This window comes from Capricornis sumatraensis, chromosome 9 (assembly GCF_032405125.1).
Source record: "Capricornis sumatraensis isolate serow.1 chromosome 9, serow.2, whole genome shotgun sequence".
NCBI classification, from domain to species: domain Eukaryota; kingdom Metazoa; phylum Chordata; class Mammalia; order Artiodactyla; family Bovidae; genus Capricornis; species Capricornis sumatraensis.
The window spans coordinates 19,334,492-19,356,863 of record NC_091077.1 but is presented as its reverse complement, the minus strand read 5'-3'; the positions used below and the strand labels follow the sequence as shown (position 1 = coordinate 19,356,863).

Genomic DNA, 22,372 nt, shown 5'->3' with positions numbered 1-22,372 from the left:
TTTGGTTGCTGTGTTTTCTCTGTAAGCAAACATTAGCACAGCAGTGGGAACACGGCCAGTCCCAGAAATGGATAGAAATTTTGGAAACCCCAAACTGGCAACCTTGAACTCCTCAAAGCCAGGACAAGTTCTCTGAGTCTGCTGTAACAAACGGCCACAAACACAGCGGCTGGAAACCACACACGTTATCATCTGACGGTTCTAGGGGTCAGAAGTCTGGAGTCTTTTATATATATATAATTTATATGCATATATATTATATGTGTGTGTATGTGTGTGTATGTTAATTGCTCAGTCGTGTCTGACTCTTTATGACCCCAGGGACTGTAGTCTGCCAGGCTCCCCTGTCCATGAGATTCTCCAGGCAAGAACACTGGAGTGGGTTGCCATTTCATTCTCCAGGGGATCTTCCAGACCTAGGGATCAAACCCGTGTCCCCTGCATTGGCAGGTGGATTCTTTACCACCTGAGCCACCAGGGAATCCTGATGATAACGGTATCATTCTCTAAAAACATACTGATACGTCTCCAGTCAATAACGTTCAGGTGAAAAAAGACATATCAATATGTCCGGTCAGTAATGTGTTAATTGAATCCCATTTGTAAAGTCTCCTTTGCCAGGTGAGAAATCAGGTCATCAGCATTTTTCGGGGGTCACACAGTTCCCCCACACGCCTGGGAAGGCCCAGCACAGGAAAAGCAGTAGGCTTCTCCCTTCCTCTGGCTGCCTGGGATGTGACAACGGGGGCAAGACTCTGGCAGGTGAGTAGGGGGGAGATGAAAGACCCCCCACAGCCCAAGAAGGCCGTACAGAGACTCCAGAGTTGTGCAGCTGCTGAAAAATAAAAAAACCACACACACACAAATACACATATATACGAGGCCTGGACTTTGCAGGTAAAATTTATTAAGGCAGCACTGAAGCCTCCCGCACCCAGGGCTCGCTGGGCAGGCCTGAGCTCCCTCCTGCTCCAGACTGTCAGCTGCCCTGCCCCCACCTCACCCCTAAGAGGCCCACCTCCCAGAGGTCCAAGTCCACTAGCTTCAGGCTGATATCCAGGGGCCTCAATGTAGAAAAAGTGTGTGGGATGTAAGAACTATATTCCCGGTTTTTAAGGAAGAAGAAAAATTTGGAACCCTCTAGAAAAAAACATTTTTTCCCTAGAACTCTTGTCCTGATGACAGATGTGATGCTCAGGACACGCTTCCTCCAAGCATGGAGAGGATGAGGGACAGGTCAGATTTGAGAACGTCAGCCTCCTGAGGTGCATTCCCAGTGAGGGGTCCCCTGTCACTCGCCAGCCCCTGGGAGAAGCCTGGAGCCCTCTCAGCCCTCCTCCAGTCTCCCCTATTTCTTCTTTTCTGGGGCTTTCTCGACGACTCCGGGGGCAAAGGGGCCCACCAGCCAAGTGATGGGTGTGTTCTGGGCCACATACTCCACCAAGTGGTCCAGGGCCTCTCGGGCCCTGGCCACCTGCTCGCGGCTCCGTGTCAGGACGCTGCTGGACAGATCCTGGAACGAGTGGATGCCAGAGAAGGTGGCTTGGAGGTCCTCTACCTGCTGGCGAGCCTGTAGCGCCTGGTCCTTGATGTGGGCGGGCAGACCCTGGAGGCTGGAACCCAGTGAGGCACAGGTGGTCTGGAGCTGCTGGGTGATGTCACGGAACATGGCGAGTGTCTGAGGCTCGACCTGCTGAGAAGGGGCGGGTGAGGGCGTGACATCAAGACCCTTTTCTTTGGGGGTAACAGGACTCAAGGAGCTTCCCAGGTGGCTCAGCGGTAAAGAATCCACCTGTCAATGCAGGAGATGTGGGTTCGATCCCTGGTTCGGGAAGACGCCCTGGAGAAGGAAATGGCAACCCACTGCAGTATTCTTGCCTGAGAAAATCCCATGGACAGAGAAGCCTGGAAGGCTACAGTCCACAGGGTGGCAAAAAGTCGACACGACTTTTGACACGACTGAACAACAACAGGACCCAAAGACCAGGAAAGAGGAAATGGGGGTATTCCACCCACCTTGAGGAAAGCCTTTCCCTAGGGCACGGAGGCTCAGAATACCAGCGCTTTGAGTTTCAAACTGTGTCAGATAATTGCTGATCAAATTGAAAAACAGGCACAGAGATATTTTCAAAGAAGATACACAGAACAATAAGCACATGAAAAGATGTTCAGCCTCATTAGGCATCAGGGAAGTGTGGCTCAAACCCACGATGAGACACACCTCACCCACACAGGATGATTTGGGTCAAAAAAGACGGATATGGGGGCTTCCCTGGTGGTCCAGTGGTTAAGAATCTGCCTGCCAAAGCAGCGGACACCGGTTCGATTCCTGGTCTGGGAGGGTTCCCACATGCCTCAGGGCAACCAAGCCTGTGCACCCCGGAGCCTGTACTCTGCAACAAAAGCAGCCACCGCAGAAAGAGCCCTGTGCACCAAAACAAAGAACAGCTCCCACTTGCTGCAGCTAGGGCAAGTCCGTGCAACAACAAACACCTAGCACAGCCAAAAAACAAAACACATATGGGACTTCCCTGGTGGTCCAGTGGTTAAGACTCCATGCTCCCAATACACGGGGTCCGTGTTCCATTCCTGGTCAGGGAACTAGATCCTGAATGTTGCAACTCAAGATCCTGAACGCCACAACTAAGCCCTGGAACAGCCAAATAAATTTGAAAAAACAAGATCGAACAGGCCCTGGCGAGGATGGGAAGAAACTGGAACCCTCATATATTGGAGCGCAGCAGTCACTTTGGGAGACGGTCTGACAGTTCCTCAAAATGGTAAACTGTAAGCCTAAGTAAGCACTTGACTCAGCAATTCCACCCCCTAGACTTCCGCCCGAGAGAAAAGAAAATGCATGTCTGTGCCAAGACTGGTACACAAATGCTCAAAGGGGTGTTATTCACAGCCGCCGAAAGCGGAAGCAACCCAAATGCCCATCTGCTGGCAAATGGGGACACAGAATGTGGTTCATTCACACACCGCGACGTTCTTCCGCCATATAAAGGGGCGAGGCCCTGACACTTGCTGCCACGTGGACGGACCTCAAGGGTATGATGCTCAGTGAGAGAAGCCAGACACAGACGGCCACAGGGCCTATGATTCCACTGATACGAAACATCCACAGAGACAAAGTACATTTGCGGTTTCCAGGGCATGGAGGAAGACAGAGACGGGCTGCTGTGATACTGGGGAGACAGTCTCCTCTTGGGGTGATGCGAATGCTCTGAATTATTAACACAGTTCATAGTCATACAACCTGTGAATATACTAAGAACCACTAAATTGTACGCTTTAAATGGGTCAGTTGTGCAGTATGTGAATTATATCTCAAAACTTCTTTATTTAATTCTGGTCTCACTGTACTGTATGTGGGATCTTAGTTCCCTGAACCAGGGATTGAACCGGGGCCACGGCAGCGGAAGTCCTGAGTCCTTAACATACTGGACCACCAGGGAATTCCCTCAGAACTTTTTTAAGGTACAAGATACTGAATTTTACACCTCAATAAATTTGTTTTTGAAAAAGTGTTGTTTTTTTTTTTTTTTTAATGAGAAGGTCTGGAAGAACTTTTGAGGGAGAAGATGTAAGCAGTTGGGGAGACCATAGCTGAGATAAGAGTCCTTGAAAATTCCTGAGTCTGGGGAGGAAATCAAAGCAGGTAGGGACCCTAGACTGTCCTGAGCCTGGTCAGCTGAGGACTCTGGCTTTGAACCTGGCTAGGAGGTGCTGCCAGGATCAGTATCTATTTTCTCTTCAGCAGTTGGGGGGTTGGGGTTGATGGTTTTAAGTGGTTAGGGTCTGAATGAGCAACAGTTTTACAGAGACACTCACAATATCTTTAGAAATATCATTTTTTTAACACTATGTGCCTTATGTGTCAATGTGTGTGTGTGTAAAATAACTCATATACCAGGAAACTCACGCTTTTAAGTGAACAATTCAGTGATTTTTTTTTTTTTATAGTACATTCACCAGGTAGTGCAACCAGCCCTTCTATCTAATTTCAGAACATTCCATCACCCCAAAAGAAACTCCAAAAAAAAAAGGGAATTCCTTGGCGGTCCAATGGTTAGGACTCTGAGCTCTCACTGCCAGGGGCACAGGTTTGATCCCTGGTTGACAGGTTTGATCCCTGGTCAGGGAACTAAGATCTCAAAAGCCTTCTGGCTTGACCGAAAAATAAAAGGCACAGAAAGAAAAAGACACTCCCTCCCCACTTACCCCTCTCCCAGCTCCCAGCAACCACTCATCCACTCTCTGTGTCAACAGATCGGCCTGTTCTGGACGTTTCCCATCAACGAAATCCCACCCCGTGTGTCCTTCTGTGCCTGCTTCTCTCACTGAGCATTGTGTTCTCAGGGTCCGTCCACGTGGTAGTGAGTCTCAGGCTCCCCTCCTTTTCACAGCTGAGTGGCGCTCCCGTGTGTGGAAGGACCACATTTTGTGATGCATCATCTGCTGGTGGACATCTGGGCTGTTCCACTTTGTGGCTGTTGTGACAAATACTGCTATAAACACGTATGTTCATTTCACCTTAATGACCCTGCCGATGGTCCTGCACCCCATTCACAGATGGGGAAATTGAGGCCCAGCGAGGTTAGGCTGAGAACCTGCAGTGCTAGGATATTAAAAGAGTCCCTAATACAGAGAGGCTATGGTTCAGAATGAGGCACGAGAATTGTTTAAGGCAGCAACTCAATGAAAGCCTGGATGAGGGGCACCACAGGTGGCAAAAGTCAGGGCTCGTTCAAGAGACCAGCGCTTGCCATGGGCTGGAGGGGCCAGAGCGTGCTAGCGAGGAGCTGTCGTGAGGAGCCTGGTGGGCACATATGAAGGATGTCACGGGACGCTGGGATGGGGGAGAGGAGTCACTCACTCAGTCGTGTCTGACTCTGTGACCCTATGGACTGTAGTCGGCCAAGAGCCTCTGTTTACGGGATTTTCCAGGCAAAAATACTGGAGTGGATTGCCCTTTCCTCCTCCAGGGGATCTTCCCGACCCAGGGATTGAACCCGAGGAGTCAAGACTCAAGAAAATGAAGCATGGCTTAGAATTCAGCAGGTGGAGACCCATCCCAATCAAGTGCCCTGTGGTTCAGAAGCAATACACGCACCCAAGAGTAGAAATCCAGGCAGGCATCCTGGAGGAGTTGTCATCAGGTCCTGAAGGCAGTTAATGGGAGGAGAGGCTGGGGAAAGCATGTGGAGAGGGGAGCCAGGGCCCCAAGCACCCAGTGCCACCCCAGGTAGGTACCTCTGGCTTGGCCGCGTCCTCCTCCGGGCCCTGCAGCCGCTTCTGGTTCCAGCCAAGCCACATCTGGTGTAGTTTCTCCTGACCCTCCACCAGCTTCTGATCGACGCCCTGCTTGATGGTTTCCATCTGGGGCAGAAGGAGATAGACGGTGGCTACCTAAGGGCTTGAATGAATCTGGGAGAGGCCCTGGGGATCCACAGGAACGCTGGAAGAGGCAGGAATCCACAGGGAGCCCAAGGGGTTGGAGCCCTGAACCCTAGGATCTTAGGCTGTGACTGCATTTGAAGACAGGTATTCAAAGTGATTAAGCTAAAATGAGATCATTAGGGTGGACCTAAAAGATGCTTGCTCCTTGGAAGAAAGGCTATGATGAATCTAAACAGCATATTAAAAAGCAGAGACATCACTTTGCCAACAAAAGTCTATATAGTCAAAGCTATGGTTTTTCCAGTAGTCATGCATAGATGTGAGAGTTGGACCATAAAAAAGGCTGAGTGCTGAAGAACTGATGCCTTTGAAATGTGTTGCAGAAGACTCTTGAGAGTCCCTTGGACTGCAAGATCAAACCAGTCAATCTTAAAAGAAATCAACCCTGAATATTCATTGGAAGGACTGATGCTGATCCTGAAGCTCCAATACTTGGCCACCTGATGTGAAGAGCCGACTGAATGGAAAAGACCTTGACACTGGGAAAGGTTGAGGTCACAGAGGATGAGATGGTTGCATGGCATCATTGACTCAATGGACATGAATCTGAGCAAACTCCGGGAGACAGTGAAGGACAGGGAAGCCTGGTGTGCTAGAGTCCATGGGGTTACAAAGAGTCGGACAAGACTTAGCAACTGAACAACAACAATGTTTTTATATGACTGGTGTCCTTGAATAAAAAGGGGCTGTTAGGTGGACTTCCCTGGTGGTGCAGTGATTAAGACTCTGAGGCTCCACTGCAGCGGGCACAGGTTCAACTGCTGGTCGGGGAGGGAACTAAGCTTCTGCATGACGCACAGCGTGGCCAAAAAGAAAATAAATGAACGAAAATTTTTTTTAAGGGGGATGTTAGGACACAGACGTATGACGGGATGACCAGGTGAGGACACAGAGAGAAGACACCATCCACACGCCAAGGAGCAAGGCCTCAGAAAGAACCAACCCTGATGACATCTGGATCTTGAACTCTCAGCCCCTAGAACTGTGAGGCAGGGATGTGTGTTAAGCTGCCCAGCTCGGGGTACTTGGTTACAGCAGCCCCAGCAAACTCAACCAGGACTGCAACCGCATGAGCCGGCCCAAGCAGATATGCAGAATGGGGAGGAATAAGCCGCCAGGCTTGAGGCGGGCTCACTGGGGCGTATGCTGCTGCCCTCGCCACCGGACCCTCTCACCATGGACCTCACCAGGATCAGCGTCTGTGACAGCTGGTGCAGGGCCTCCTGTGCCCTCTGCCTGGTGTTCTGCAGTTTGCCCAGAGAGTGTTCGTAGGCCCGCTGGCGCAGCCTCTCTGACAGGGAGCCCAGCCGCACGAAGTAGCTCTGCTCCTGGCGCTGCTGGGCCACCGAGGCGATGTCGAAGCCCTCAAGGGACGTGGCGAGGCGGGCTGCGGTGTGGAGGAAGGAGAAGCATGGTGAAGGCAGAGTTTATGCCCCGGTCTGCAAGTGTAAAAGGATCTCCCTGCCTTGGCTTTTTCCTCATCTGTGAAATGGGTAGGATGGGGGCCAAATATCCTGGGATTAAGAGGCCTTAGACTAATGTGAGGGTCTGAAAACTACGATCCTTGGACTGTATCTGTCCTGCCTCCAGTTTTATACGATCCAACCTGTGAATACAATTGTGCATGTTCGTTATACGCTGTCTATAGCGGCTTTCAAACTATAGTGGCAGAGTATGTGGCCTCTTAGCCTGCAGAGATGAAAATATTGTCTGGGAATTCCTGGTTGGTCCTGTGGCTAAGACTCTGCGTCCAATGCAGGAGGCCTGGACTCGATCTCTGGTCAGGGAACTAGATCCCACATACTGCAACCAAGAGTTTGCATGCCTCAACTAAAGATCTCGTGTGCTGCAACTAGGACCCCGTACAACCAAATAAATAAATAAATATTTCTTAAAATATATTCATTATCTGATCCTTTACAAAAAAAGTTGGTCAATGCTGCCTGTATAAGTCCTAGCATATATTAATAGTGGTTAATCTTTTACAATGTTCTAGGTGCTCTGCATCGGAGAAGGCGATGGCACCCCACTCCAGTACTCTTGCCTGGAAATCCCATGGATGGAGGAGCCTGGTAGGCTGCAGTCCACGGGGTCGTTAAGAGTTGGACACGACTGAGCGACTTCACTTTCACTTTTCACTTTCATGCATTGGAGAAGGAAATGGCAACCCACTCCAGTGTTCTTGCCTGGAGAATCCCAGGGACGGGGGAGCCTGGTGGGCTGCCATCTATGGGGTCACACAGAGTCGGACATGACTGAAGCGACTCAGCAGCAGCAGCAGCAGGTGCTCTGCATGCATTTGTTTTGTCTTTTTTTTTTTTTCTGGCCATGCTGTGTGGCATTCGGGAATCTTAGTTCCCCGACCAGGAATCAAACCTGTGCCCCCTACATTGGAAGCCCGGATTATTAACTACTGGACCACCAGGCAAGTTCCTCACATGTATTCTTGTTAAATTTTAACAGTTCTAATAGGGAAGCGCTGTCATCCCATTTTTACAGGTGGGGAAACTGGGGCTCAGAGAGATTAGTTGACTTGCCGAAGGTCACACAGCTGGGGCTCCACAAGTCAAGATCTGATGCTAGGCCCCATGTTCTTATCCATGATACTTGACTCTCCATGAGGAGAAGTCTGAGCCACAAGAGAACCATCTTCCCAGCAGTTAAGGAAAAGTTAGGACTGTCTAGTCCAGAAAATACCCGTAAATTTACAAGGTAACAGGATGGAAATCCATCTGTCTTGATAGTTTTTTCCTATCTTATTCTGCTCCCTGTAGACTTTAATATAGTAGCTCTTAAAGTCTGAGTTTTGTAAGTAACCTTATCTGGATTTGAAATGCCCTGTAACAGGGTCTACAAATACAGCCCCTGGGCTGAATGCCACCTACTTTTGTCAACAAAACTTTATTGACATGTAGTCATACCCATTCATTTACCTACTGACTACGCTTCTGGGCTACAATGACAGAGTTGCATAGTTGGAACAAAGGCTGTATGGCCCCCAAAAGCCCAAATTATTTACCACCTGGCCTGTCAAGAAAATGTGGTCCCCTGAAAAAGAGTTATACTTAAAAAGAAAAAAAGGAAGCCCCCTGGTGGTCCAGTGGTCCAGACTCCAAGCTCCCAGTGCAGGGAGCCCAGGTTCAACTCCTGGTCAGGGAGCTAGACCCCACATACCGCAACTGAGAGTTCGCCTGCTGCAACTACAGATCCTGCCTGCCACGACAAAAATTGAAGATTTGGTCTGCATTCTGCAACCAAGACCCGGAGCAGCCCAGTAAAATAAATACATAATTTTTGAAAAAGTAAATAAAAGTAAAAACTAAATGAGAAAGATAACTAACGAGGACCTACTCTATAGCAAAGGGAACTATACTCAATGTCCTGTAGTATATTCTCTTCCTCTAATGGAAAAGAATCTAGAAAAGAATATATTCATGTATGTATGTAAAATGGAATTACTTTGCTGTATACTTGAAACTACCACAAATTGTACATCAATTATATTTCAATAAAATTTTTTTTACCTTCAAGAAAAGGATTCTACAATGTATAAAACAAACAAATAACTGAACAAAAATACTAAACACCCAGGACATTTAAAAGCAACAAAAACAAAAGTTGGCATCTTGGGAAAAACAAACTTGCCCCGTTTTCCTGACCAAAGGCAAGTCTGCAAAAACTAAATCCAAACCACCAATATTCTGAACCCAGGCTACTGGTCACAACTTCTCCATGGCCCTCTGCGAACCCTGGAGCTCTGCCCTCAGAAGTGAAAGCAGCTTTGTTATTTAGGCCAAGGTTGTCTGGCAACTGACTCACTGGAAAAGACCAATGATAAATGACTCATTGGAAAAGACCTGATGTGGGGAAGGATTGAGGGGACAACAGAGGATGAGATGGTTGGATGGTATCACCAACTTGATGGACATGAGTTTGAGCAAGCTCTGGGAGTTGGTGACCGACAGGGAAGCCTGGCGTGCTGCAGGCCATGGGGTCACAGAGGGTCAGACACGACTGAGCAACTGAACTGAACTGTCTGGCAGAGTCCAGGCATGTGGGAGCAAGCTGGCAGGGCCCCTGGAGGGGGCAGGTGCCCTTGGCAAAGGGGAGACCCAGGAGATGGGGGGAGCAGGGCTGTTCTGGCAGGAGCCCGTGAGCAGCGTCCCAGCTATAACATGGCGCCTTAACTCACAGACTCCCAGCACCTGAAGCCCCGCTCTGCACAGTGATTTCATCCTTAGTTGCTGCTCTTTATTCACTAAGTCGTGTCTGACTCCTTGTGATCCCCTGGACTGTAGCCCGCCAGGTTCCTTTGTCCATGGGATTTCCCAGGCCAGATTAGTGGAGCTGGTTGCCACTCCTTCCTCCAAGGGATCTTCCCCACCCACGGATCTAACCCACGTCTCCTACATTGGCAGGCAAATTCTTTACCACTGAGCCACCAGGAAAGCTGTTCATCCTTAGCAGATGGACACAAAAGAAAGAAACTCAAAGCTGGTCAGATAGATCTGTTCTCTGAAGTGGCTCCCAGGCCTGCCTCCCTGCAGACTCTGCATCTCCCCTGCCTTCTGCTGACCAAGACTCACAGCTGCATCTTACTCCGTCTGAGCACTAGGAGGGGCCAGCAGGCACTGAACTTGGTGTGCAAGATGGAAGACATCAGCCGGATCCCTTCCTTTAAGAGATACAGGGTAAAGTTTTGAAAGCTCAAAGGCCAAGTGACATGAGACCCTCAACCTAGGAGCTGCAGGGCCTGAGATCATTGGCCCTGTTCCCCCTGGATGGAGCGTGGGGTCTTGGTACACGTGGCCCTCGGGGACCTTTGTTGCCATGGGCACCAGTGTGTGCAATACTGGTACAGCTGGAAGTCCCCATCACGGTGTGCAAAGGATGGCTGTGCCTTGAACGCAGAGCCAAGGCCAACTCCACAAGCCATAGGTATATGAAACCATGAGTAAGACTGGCCTCTTTGTCTCACCTTTCACCCCTGGTTTATTCCTGCCACCATCTGGTCCAGCCCCATCACAGCTCACCTAGACCAGCAGGGTCACCTGAACCTGTCTCCTTCGCTTCCCACCCCCGGTGTCTTTCCCATAGTAGCCACCAGAGGGCGCCTGTGAACACTGAGTCAGGCCCCGCCCCCTCCGCTCTCAGTCTTCCAGGGTTCCCATTGCCCCAGGGGTAAAAGACCAAGTCCTCCCATGGCTCACCATCTGCTCCTGTACCCTCGCTGCCCTTCCCTCCTCCCTCTCTCTCCCAGGCTCACTCTGCTCCAGCCACACATGCCTCCTCCCTGCTCCTCCCACACACATCAGGCACCACCCTGGCCCCTGGTCTCTCTGCTCAGACATCACCACAGCTTCATAAACCTCAGGGCAAGGTCACCTCCTCAGAAACATCTCCTTTAATCTAATTTCTGTACCCTTTAGGTTCCATGAGGGCAAAACTTTGTTCACTGACATATCCCTAGAACCTGGAAGCAGGTTTGGCATATAACCGGTGCTCAGGGTTTGAACAAACAAATAGATGCCTGGGTATGGGTGGAATGATAGAGAAGAGTTTCAGTGATTTTATTCGGGGACTTGAGCACCTGCTGGGCACCAGACAGGGGACACAGCTTCTGCTTTGTGGAATCAATGACTAGAGAAAAATCAGAGCCAAGCTGAGGTTTCAGGACACAATATGAACAAGGAATGGTGTGATTTTAGAGGTCTTATGGGGGTGTGTGGCATGTGAGCACAAAGCTGGAGGTGGAAGGGAACGAGCCATCTAGATGTCATGTAAGGGTTTCTGGTAGAAGAAAAGGCCAGTGCAAAGGCCCCGGTGTGGGAACATGGTCAAGGATGGGCAAGGAGGCCAGTGAGGCTGGAGCAGAATGAATGAGGGCAGGTGGGTACGTACAAGGGAGCTTCCAGGAGGACTGAGGCTGTTACCAACAGGGAGATGGGAGCCCTGGAGGGCTGCAGGGAGAGGAGGGGCCTGACTTGAGTGCTCACAGGCGCCCTCTGGAGGCTGCTTCAGGGAGGACAGATACCATGAGCCAGGGCAGAGGAACCAAGCTGACTGAGGTGGGCTAAGACAGAAGGGGAGAGGGGGCAGGGACCAGACGACAGCCTGTGAGGGACAGACTCCAGGTGGCTAGGAGGGACCCATATCAGATGGTCTGGGGAGGGGCCCCAGAGTCAAGGCCTGCACTCACCGAGCTCAGCATCTGTCATGGGCAGGTGGTTGTCCACCCACTCCTCCGACTTGCCCAGCACTGTGTCCACCCCGCTCAGCACCATCTGGCCCACACGGGAGCCCACGACCGAGTGGACACCACTGGCCACCATGGACTTGGTCAAGTCTACGCCGCTCTGCACAGCACCCCGGGTGACGTCCACTGCCTCGGTGACGCGGGAGGCCACAGTGTCCTTGGCACTGGACACCGTGCTGGACACAGCCTGTCGGGCCCCTGACACCTTGGACGACACAAGCTCCTTGGTGTCTGCCAGGACCTACAAGAAGGGCCAGCATCAGCATCTCCATTCTCCCCTCGTACCTGGGTGCCCTGACCCCTGCACCTCTAGAAGGGGTGGGCTGGAGGGAGGCGCTCCAGCTCCCGGGTGACCCTGAAGGGTGAGAGCAGTTAAGATCACATGCTCTGGGGCTGGATGGCCCAGTTAGAGTCCTTGGCTTGATATATCCTAGCTGTGTATCCTCAGGCAAATCACTCGACCTCTCTGGGCCTCCACTTCTTCCCATGGTGTTATGGGCTAAAGGGTACTGAAGCCCCCAGGACTTCAGAATGTGACCATATTTAGTGATGAGAACTTTAAGGCAGTAATTAAGGTAAAATGAGGCCATCATAGTGGATCCTAATCCAGTCTGTCTACATGCCTTGGGGCCAGAAAACCCAATCATAAAATAGAAGCAAGACTAAAAAATTCAATAAAAACTTTAAAGACAGTCCACATCAAAAAATCCAAATAAAGTAGATTAAATAAAAAATAAAATTTAAAATAACTAAAATTAGTAACTGAGTTCCTCAGTCATACTGGCCAACTTCTAAGGGCCCAGCACCCACATATGGTTGTTGGTTTCCATATTGGATGGTGCAGAGAAAGAGCATGTGCAGAGAAAGTTCAGAGACCCGGCAGCCTGGTCCACAGAGAAGGAACGGCACGTGCAAAGGTCCTGAGGCAGCTCTGAGATGGGTGTGTTCACTGTCTCTGCTTTTCCCTGCCTCCCCAAGATGAAAGTTCCATGAAGGCAGGGGCTCTGTATCCATCACCCTGTCCTGTACACGTGGGCACTAATGTGACTGAACTGGAAGGAGGCCAGCGCGGACAGAATGGAGCAACTGAGGTGGGCGCAGAAGGTCAGCAGGCAGTGGAGCTAGACCAGGTGGGACCGCCAGAAACACTCTGGCTTTTGCTCCAGGCAAGGTGGAAGACCCGAGGGGGCTTGGGGCATGCCTGGCTAGTGTTCACAATGTTCCTCCAGCTGCCCAATGGGGAGAGGGTTGGAGAATAAATGCGGTCACATTTGTCTGCTATGGGTTAAGCTGAGACCACAGACCCCCTGCCCAGGTAGGCCCCCAGTCTTAGCGGAGCATCCTTCCCACCCTGCCCCTCATGGAGGGGGTTAGTCACCTTCTCCGGCGGCTGCTGCAGGATGGGCAGATTCTCCTCCAGTTTGTCCAGCCCTCTGTGGGCATATTCACTGGCCGAGGTGACTGTGGGGGTGGGGGCGATAGACAGCTGATGGTTACTGCTCATGTACATCCCTCGGGGTCTCTAGGAGAGTCCACAGACACTGCCCCGCCTCCCCCACCCGGAAATAGGCCGGAGTGACCGGACGGTCCATGGGCTCCCATGCTTCACTCACGCTGGGGTTCCAGCTTGGACAGGATGGGCTGGGCCCCACTGACCGCGGCAGCCGTGAGGGTCTTCATCCCCTTCTCAGCCGCGTCGCAGACAGTCTTGACGTGGGGGTGGCTCTCCTTGGTGGATGTGTAGGCGGCGGACACCATGTTGCAGGTGGAGCTGATGAGCGGCATGCCGGCCACGCGGTCCACCACGCTGGGCTACGGGCAGAGAGGCTCAGGCCGCGGACGTGGCTCGTCTCCCCTCCCTCTGCACTCATTTGGTTGCACAAGCCAGGAACTCCCTGGTTCCGCCAGGCGCTTCCTCTGTCTCGGCCTGGCAGCTCACTTGTTTGAACATGACCTTGACACCCACAGTGTGCCAGGCAGTGACAAGACATGAGAACCCCACTGCCCTGGAGCTCAGGTCTAAAACTGACGTCAGTAAACTATGCCCCCAACCCCCCACCCCAGGGCCAGCCCACTACCTGCTTTTCCTTTTGCCTATGTTTTTTTTCTTTTTTCTAACAGCATTATGGAAATCTAGTTCAAATGTCAGAGAATTTCACCATTTTGAAATGCACGATTCAGAGGGTTTTAGTGTGTTCACAAGGTTGAGTAACTCTGTCTAATTTCAGAACTTATTGATCACTCGCAAAAGAAACTTGCTGTCACTGACTGTCACACCCTTGCCTACCGGCCCCTGGTAACCATGACTCCACTTTCTGACCCTAGATTTTTGCCTGTTCAGGACACCTCACAAAAAAATGGAATCACACGTGGCCTTTTGTGTCTGGCCTCTTTCACACAGTGACATTTTCAAGGTTCCTCCATGTAGTCGCGTGTGCCAGTGCTTCACTCCTTTTTTAAAAAATTATGGTAAAATACACATAAAATTTACCATTTAAATAATTACGTGCACAGCTCAGTGGCACTAAGTATACTTACACTGCTGTGCAACCTTTGCCAGCACCTGTCTCCAGATTCTCAGCTTCTTAAACTGAAACTCTGTCCCCTTGAAACACTGATCCCCCTCTCTTAGCCCCTGGCCCCACCATCTACGTGTCTCTATGGATTTGACTCCTCTAAGGACTCTTGTGAGTGGGGTCAGACAGTGCCTGTCCTTCTGTGCCTGGTTTCCCTCACTGAACATGCCTTCAAGCTTCGTCCACATTGCGCTGCATGTCAGTGCCTCACTGTTTCATGGTATGGTATTCCATGCTACCTGGTTTTTGTAAATAAAGTTTTATTGGCACATGGCTATTCCCATTCATTTACGTATTGAATATAGCCATTCTTAACTTACAAGAAAGTGAAAGAGGAGAGTGAAAGAGTTGGCTTAAAGCTCAACATTCAGAAAACGAAGATCATGGCATCTGGTCCCATCACTTCATGGCAAATAGATGGGGAAACAGTGGAAACAGTGTCAGACTTTATTTTGGGGGGCTCCAAAATCACTGCAGAAATTAAAAGATGCTTACTCCTTGGAAGAAAAGTTATGACCAACCTAGACAGCATATTCAAAAGCAGAGACATTACTTTGCCAACAAAGGTCCATCTAGTCAAGGCTATGGTTTCTCCAGTGGTCATGTATGGATGTGAGAGTTGGACTGTGAAGAAAGCTGAGTGCCGAAGAATTGATGCTTTTGAACTGTGGTGTTGGAGAAGACTCTTGAGAATCCCTTGGACTGCAAGAAGATCCAACCAGTCCATTCTAAAGGCGATCAGTCCTGGGTGTTCATTGGAAGGACTGATGCTACAGCTGAAACTCCAGTACTTTGGCCACCTCATTCGAAGAGTTGACTCATTGGAAAAGACTCTGATGCTGGGAGGGATTGGGGGTAGGAGGAAAAGGGGACGACAGAGGATGAGATGGCTGGATGGCATCACTGACTCGATGGACTTGAGTCTGAGTGAACTCCGGGAGTTGGTGATGGACAGGGAGGCCTGGTGTGCTGCGATTCATGGGGTCACAAAGAGTCAGACTCGACTGAGCGACTGAACTGAACGGAACCTACAAGAGCAGAACTGAGTAGTCAGACAGGCCTTGTGAGCCTCAGTTTCCTGACCCATAAAATGAGAATTCATTTCTGTCCTAAAGGAGTTGCAAAGGTGACCCATGTGAAGACGCATGCAGAAGACTTAAGTCTCAAAGGTGCTACCTGTAAAATTTGTTCAATCACCAGTCCCAGGAGGTTGGGAGTATTATTCCAACTTTACAGACAGGTAAACTGGGGCAAGAAGAAGCTAAGTAAGTCATCCAAGGTCACAAAATTAGCCAATGGCAAAGCTGGACCTTGGACTCAGGCAGTCCTCCTTCAGTGTTTGCCCAGGAGGTCTTTTCAGAAGTTAATTACAAATTTACCACAAAATCCAGCAATGCTGCTTCTATGAGTCTACCCTAGAGACAGGAAAACATTGTCCACATAAGACTTGTACATGAATGTTTTCACCAGCACTATTCACAATGGCCAAGAAACGGAAAAAATCCAAATGTCCATGAATTCGTGAATGGATAAAGAAAATGTGGTATAAAGCATGTTTTTAAAAAATTCATAGCCTCCAAGAACTTCCCTGGTGGCTCAGTGGTAAAGAATTCACCTGCCGGTGCAAGAGGTACAGGTTCCATCCCTGGTCCAGGAAGATCCCACGTCCCACGGAGCAGCCAAGCCTGTGTGCCACAGCTAATAGGCTGTACTCTAGAGCCCGGGAGCTGAAACTACTGAGCCCTGCCTCCTAAAGCCGGTGCTCCACAACGAGAGAAGCCACCGCAATGAGAAGCCCCCAGTCGCCACAGCTAGAGAAAAGCCCGCACACACACACACATAGACACACACACACACACAAATATACCCTTCGAAGGGCTAACAGGCAGAAAAGACTCTCCACATCACAATTAGTTAGGAAAATTCAAGTCAAAACTGCAATGAGATACCACCTCACACCCCACACTCACTGTGACGGCTACTATCAAATGAACAGGTATTCATAAGCAATGGTGGGAACGTGGAGAAATTGAAGGCCTTGTGTGCTATTAGCGGGAAAGCAAAATGCCACCCCCACTATGGACAACACTATGGTGATCCTCAAAAGACTAAAAATGGAATTACCATATGATCCAGCAGTTCCACTTCTGGGTATACAGACAAAAGCATTGAAAACAGAATCTCAAAGAGACATCTGTATACCCATGGTCAAAGAAGCTTTATTCACAACGGCTGAAACGTGGAAGCAAGCTGAGTGTCCTGTAGTCCATGCACACAGTGGGATAGGATTCAGCCTTAAAAAGGAAATTCTGACACAACACGGGTGAACCTTGAGGACATTATATTCGGTGAAATAAGCGAGACACAGAAGGACAAATACTGTATGATTCCACTTATGTGATACCTAAAGCAGAAGATTCTACTTTTTTTTCAGCTGCGCCTTGTGGCTTGTGAAATCTCAACTCCATGACCAGGGATCGAATCCTCACCCTCTACAGTGGAAGCACAAAGCCCTGAGACCACCAGGGAAGTCCCAGAAGGTTCTATTTTTATAAACATGATTCTGCTTATTTTGCTTCTACAAGATGTCCAATAGGTAAATCCATCGGCAGGAAGCAGGTTAGTGGTTGTCAGGGGCTGGGGGAGAGGGGAACGGGCGTGACTGTTAGTGGGTGTGGGGTTTCAATGTGGGGTGAGGAAAGAGCTCTGGAATAAGACAGTGATGATGGTTGTACACTGCCAATGTACTTAATGTCACTGACCTGCACACTTCAAAACAGTTAAAATAGTATATTTTTATGTTATGTGGATTTTTCCATAATTTTTTAAAAGGAATGAGAAAATTAATAAGGACCTACTATATAGCACAGAGAATTCTACTCAATATTCTGTAATTACCTATGAAAATAGAATCTAAAAAACAGTAGATATACATATAACTGACTCACCTTGCTGTATAGCAGAAATGAACAACACTGCATTAATAAATTATATTATTAATTGAATTAATAAAAGTCAACTGTTGCTGTTGTTGTTTAGTTGCTAAGTCATGTCTGATTCTTTCGTGACCCCATGGATGGTAGCCCACCAGGCTCCTCTGTCCATAGGATTCTCCAGGCAAGAATACTGGAGTGGGTTGTCATTTCCTTCTCCAGGGGATATTCCCAACCTAGGGATCGAACCCTCATCTCTCGCATCCTGCATTGGCAGGAGGGTTCTTTACACAGAGCCACCAGGGAAGTCAAAATGCTCCAATAAAAATCAATTTTTAAAAAAGTCAGGGGACAGAGCCCCGACAGATGCTATCAATACAACACAGAGGGACCTCAAACAGATAACGCTCAGTAAGAGGAGCTAGGTGCAGAAGGGCATTGTAGCGTACGTCTCCATTTATACGGAATGTCCAAAACAGGCAAATCAGGAGAGGCAGAACCTAGATAAGGGGTTCCCAGGAGAAACAGAAAGGACGAGTGACTGCTGGTGGGTACAGGGTCTCTTTTGGCGGGAGATGAAACATGTCCAGTGTGGTGGTGACGGCTGCATATGGGTAGTTTACTAATAATCATTAAGTAGTACTCTTCATAAGGGTAAACTTTTTAAAAACGCTTCATCATCTTTTTTTGTTGTTTTGCCTTGTTACAGGGCATGTGGGATCTTAGTTCCCCCACCAGGGATTGAACCTATGCCCCCTGCAGTGGGCATGCAGAGTCTTAACCACTGGACTGCCAGGGAAGTCCTCATAAGGATGAATTTTATGGTATGTGTGTGTGCATGTGTTAGTCACTTAGTCATGTCAGAATCTTTGAGACCCCACAGACTGTAGCCCATCAGGCTCCTCTCTCTGTGGAATTCTCCAGGCAAGAATGCTGCAGTGGGCTGCCATTTCCTTCTCCAATTATGGTATGTGAATGATACCTCTTCCCTGGTGGCTAAGATGGTAAAGCGTCTGCCTACAATGTGGGAGACCCGGGTTCAATCCCTGGGTTGGGAAGATCTCCTGTAGAAGGAGATGGCAACCCACTCCAGTATTCTTGCCTAGAAAACCCCATGGATGGAGGAGCCTGGTAGGCTACGGTCCATGGGGTCGCAACGAGTCGGACACGATTGAGCCACTTTCACTTTCTATTTTTAAAAAACTGTTTATTAAAAGGGGCTTTGGGGAACTCCCTGGCAGTTCAGTGGTTAGGACGCCTAGCATTCACTGCTGAGGGCTTGGGTTCGATCCCTGGCTGGGGAACTAAGATCCCAAGAGTCCTGGCATGGCCAAAAAAAATGTAGCAGGGGGAATTTTATTTAAACTGAGAAGAAAAAGTGGAAATAGAAACTGACTTTCTTAGAAGGAGGACTCTGATATGTGCATTAGAACTGGCTGGGGGAGTCAGGCAGTTCAAACAGAGCTGCACCCCTGTTCTCCCAAGAGCCCTTGGAACCCCAAATTCTCCCACCTTCACCTGTTAATGGGGTACCTGCTAGGGTCTAGAACTCGACCCACTTGGAAGGGTGTCTCTCGACCCCTCTGTGCTGCCAGCAGCCTTCTGCCAAGGCTCCCCGTGTGGGAAGGCCCTCCCACAGATCCCAGGCCTTCCTCACCTGCTGTACCGGTTCCTCTGCCGTCGCCTGGGTGCTGGCAGCGGCTTCAGTCTCGTCAGCGGACATTTCGCAGAGGCGCGCGCTGTGAACAGGAGGACTAGTCAGGGCACAGCCTGCTTCTCGCCTCCCTCCATGGGCAAGTCCGGGTTCACCCCTGCCCTCAGGGCTCCCCCACCCCTCCAGTTTCCTAGAACTCTGCCTGTAGACCAACCACATGCCCCTGTGAGCCTGTTCAGAATGGTGCTGACTCATCAGGTCAGAAGTCTGCATTCCCAACAAGCTCCCAGCTGCTGCTCAAGCAGCTGGTCTTGGGGCCACAACTTAAAGGGCAAGGTCTGCGCACAGCCCTCCAAGGGCTCACCTGTATCAGTTGTTGTCGTTTAGTCACTCAGTTGTGTCCGACTCTTTGTGACCCTGTGGACTGTATCCTACCAGGCTCCTCTGTCCGTGGGATTTCCCAGGCAAGAACACTGGAGTAGGTTGCCATTTCCTTCTCCAGGGGATCTTCCCCACGAAGGGATCAAGTCTCCTGCATTGGCGTGTGGATTCTTTACTGCTGAGTCACCTGGGAAGCCCCACCTGTATCAGGATTATGGTGCAAAACCCCTGGAGTTGGCAAGTTGTCAGTTACTACTGGGTTTCAAGACATCTTCCCTTTGACCCAGAAACCTCACTTTGGGGACAGTCTCATACTGGTACTGCCACGTGGACAGAGATGTGTGTACCTGTGTTGCTGAAAAGAAGGGCAATAAAGATAGATAACAATGGTAGCCCAGGGCAGTGGCTGAAGACTGTAAAACTCACACATAATTGACACAGCCCATGTCTGGGAAGATGCCGTGGAAAAGGGAATGGCTACCCTCTCTAGTATTCTTCCCTGGAGAATCCATGGACAGAGGAGCCTGGCGGGCTACAGTCCTTGGGGTCGCAAAAGAGTCGGACACTACTGAGCGACTAACACAAGATATTGTTAAGAGACCAAAGGTGTGAGTGGGGCTAAAGTTTTTGCTTATAAATCTTTAAAGAGACACAGGAAGAAAGATCGTTGTAGCTGGGACAAGCCTCTGACTTGTGAGCCAAGTAGATAATATTATCTGTTCAAAAAAAAAAATTAACGTTGAAAAAAAAAGCTAGAGAGACCAAGCCTGGCCCCAGTGCAGGTCCGTTATGTCAGTTTCAGGGATGTGGGGAAATCAAAAGAGGTTCCCTGCGTGAATCTAATGCACATATTTGCAGGCAAGACAGCAGCCACAGGTGCTCCACTTTCCTGGCCAGGTGGAAAAACTAGAGCCTCGTCAGATTACATTTCAGGAGTCCCAGCCCCACCTATGCTGGGCAAGTGGGCAAGGAGCTGATAACCTCGTAACTGATAATCTCATAACCTGATAACCTCAGTCCTCTTATCTGTAAAATGGGGCTAAACCTTCCTTAAGGCTGGTTCTCCAATTGCTTTTTTTTTTTTGGTCATACCACATGGCATGTTCCCTGACCAGGGATCAAACCTGTGCCCCACCTGCAGTGGAAGCTCAGAGGCTCAGAGTCTTAACCACTGGACCGCCAGAGGAGTCCCCTCACAATGAATGACCCCCAGGGTCATTCTAGAAGCCTCTGGTGAACCCCTGACCTCGAGTCTGAGCATTTTCTTCCAGACATTGTGTTTGCCATTCCCGAAGTGGAACCCAGGCTTCTCAGAACCTGGGAAGTGGGTAAAGACCCTGCCTGCCAAGGCAGGAGACATAAGAGAGGAGGGTTCGAACCCTGGGTCGGGAAGATCCCCTGGAGAAGGAAATGGCAGCCCACTCCAGTATTCCTGCCTGGAGAATCCCATGGAGGGAGGAGCCTGACAGGCTACAGTCCATGCGGTCACAAAGAGTTGGACGTGACTGAAGCGACTTAGCGTGCACACACAAGAGTGGAACCCGGCAAACCCATGTTTTGAGAGCACCAGTTCTGGTGTCCAAACTGGGTTCTAATCCCAGCTCTGCAACTTGCTAGCTGTGGGAGTTTAGGAAGGCAACACCCCTTCTTGGAGCCTCACTTCCCACATCTATGAAATGGAGGTAACCATTCCTAGCACAGAGTCCCTGCGGATTGGAGGAGAGATTGCGCGTGCGCACTTAGCTTGGGACCTGGCATGTAGCAGGCGCTCAGGAAACGGATCCATCTCACATCACTCTGTCTGCCACACAGAAACTGGTGAAACAGCCAGGATTGAGCTTCTGCTTGGTACAAAGGTCCCCACAGGGGAAGTGGGGAGAGGAGGCCCATCCCCCCGGGTGATCATCACCTGACTCCTGTTCTCCCCTTCATCTTCCCCAGAGTCTGAGTTCAGCTGGACGGCACACAGGTCCTCCCTCCCATCCGTTTTGTCCATCCAGTCCCTCTGGAATCGGTTTAACCAAGGACGGCCATTGCAGATATCACACCCCCCTGCCCCATAAAAGTCCTTGGGGGTCAGCAACCTGCCTGCAGCGGGCCTCAGCTGTGAGAGCAAGAACTGGCTGAAACTGGAGTCACGCAGCCGTCCAACTGCAGCCAGGATATGCTAAGATCCAACTTCCAGAGTTCTCCCGAGAAGGAACCCAAGCCTTGGCTCTGGTTTTACAAACGTCCCAAGGACTCAGATAAAGGGTAGGCCTTCCCACCGCCACTTTGCGCAATCCACTGGCCACACCACCTAGGAAAAGGGGGCGGGATTGGCCCCAGACCCTCCCAGAGTCAGCTGGGGTGCCAGAAGGAGGGGAAGGGAGGGGCCAAGTCCCCAGGCGGCAAAACCATTTGGAGAGGAAGGGGCTTTGCTAGGCAGAGGGATTGCTCCCCTGGTCGGGGTTGGGGGGGAATTTCTACGCGGAATGGGCTACGGCTTGTCTCCAAAGTGCGTCAGCAATGCAGGAGGATGTGGTTTGGGACGGGGAACTTGGACCCCCGCCCCATGCTGCCACTTCTAGGGTGTTCTTTCGTGCGCCTCCCCCCCGCCAAAGTCCTAGATATTGAGAGAAGAAAGTCTGAACGTCGAAGCCTGTTCCAGAAGTTTAATTTCTCTGGGGAGGGAAGAGTGCTTAGCCCAGGCTGGAGACCCTTCCCCGGGCCGCGGAGACTAGCAGAGTCCCCAGGAAGGCCCTCCCTGTCCCTACCTCCCTTAGGGCACCCCAGGACTCAGCGGACCCTGCCCCCACCTCAATCGGGGCCCCTCGCCTCTCACCGCGGTCAGCGGGACGTCCAGGGCGCAACCGCCACTACTTCAAAGCCAGCTCCAAAACCGTCCTGGGCCGGACCAAGACCAGCGTTTATATTTGGGGGCGGGCGCCCGGGAGTGACGGGTCGGAGGACCAATCTGATTGGGAGCCGCCTGCCGCCAGGCCACGCCCCTCGCCCGGCTTGGGACGTTGGAGCCACAAGTGAAGTCCAGGAAAGGCTGGACTAGGGCGCCCTCCCAACTGTACACCCAGTTGGCAACACCCGTACGACCCCGGAGCCAGCCCAGGAG

At 50.5% G+C, this 22,372-nt stretch overlaps 1 protein-coding gene across 5 annotated transcripts; it reads right to left on the bottom strand.

The window, feature by feature from the left end:
* Nucleotides 1–913: 913 nt before the first annotated feature.
* Nucleotides 914–22,130, bottom strand: PLIN3 (perilipin 3). Of its 5 annotated transcripts, none has more exons than XM_068979781.1 (9): nucleotides 22,088–22,113; nucleotides 19,247–19,464; nucleotides 18,886–18,967; nucleotides 13,333–13,531; nucleotides 13,098–13,180; nucleotides 11,663–11,960; nucleotides 6,651–6,850; nucleotides 5,257–5,382; nucleotides 914–1,693 (listed from the first exon to the last, which is right to left on the bottom strand). In XM_068979781.1, exons 3-9 carry the CDS (start codon nucleotides 18,949–18,951, stop codon nucleotides 1,349–1,351), a joined length of 1,317 nt encoding a protein of 438 aa, XP_068835882.1. In that variant the 5' UTR covers nucleotides 18,952–18,967; nucleotides 19,247–19,464; nucleotides 22,088–22,113; the 3' UTR covers nucleotides 914–1,348. The 5 variants fall into 5 exon arrangements, with proteins under 5 accessions (XP_068835882.1, XP_068835883.1, XP_068835881.1 ...); XM_068979782.1 differs by having other exon boundaries at nucleotides 19,247–19,450; nucleotides 22,088–22,100; XM_068979780.1 differs by lacking the exon at nucleotides 19,247–19,464 and having other exon boundaries at nucleotides 22,088–22,130.
* Between the last annotated feature and the right edge of the window lie 242 nt (nucleotides 22,131–22,372).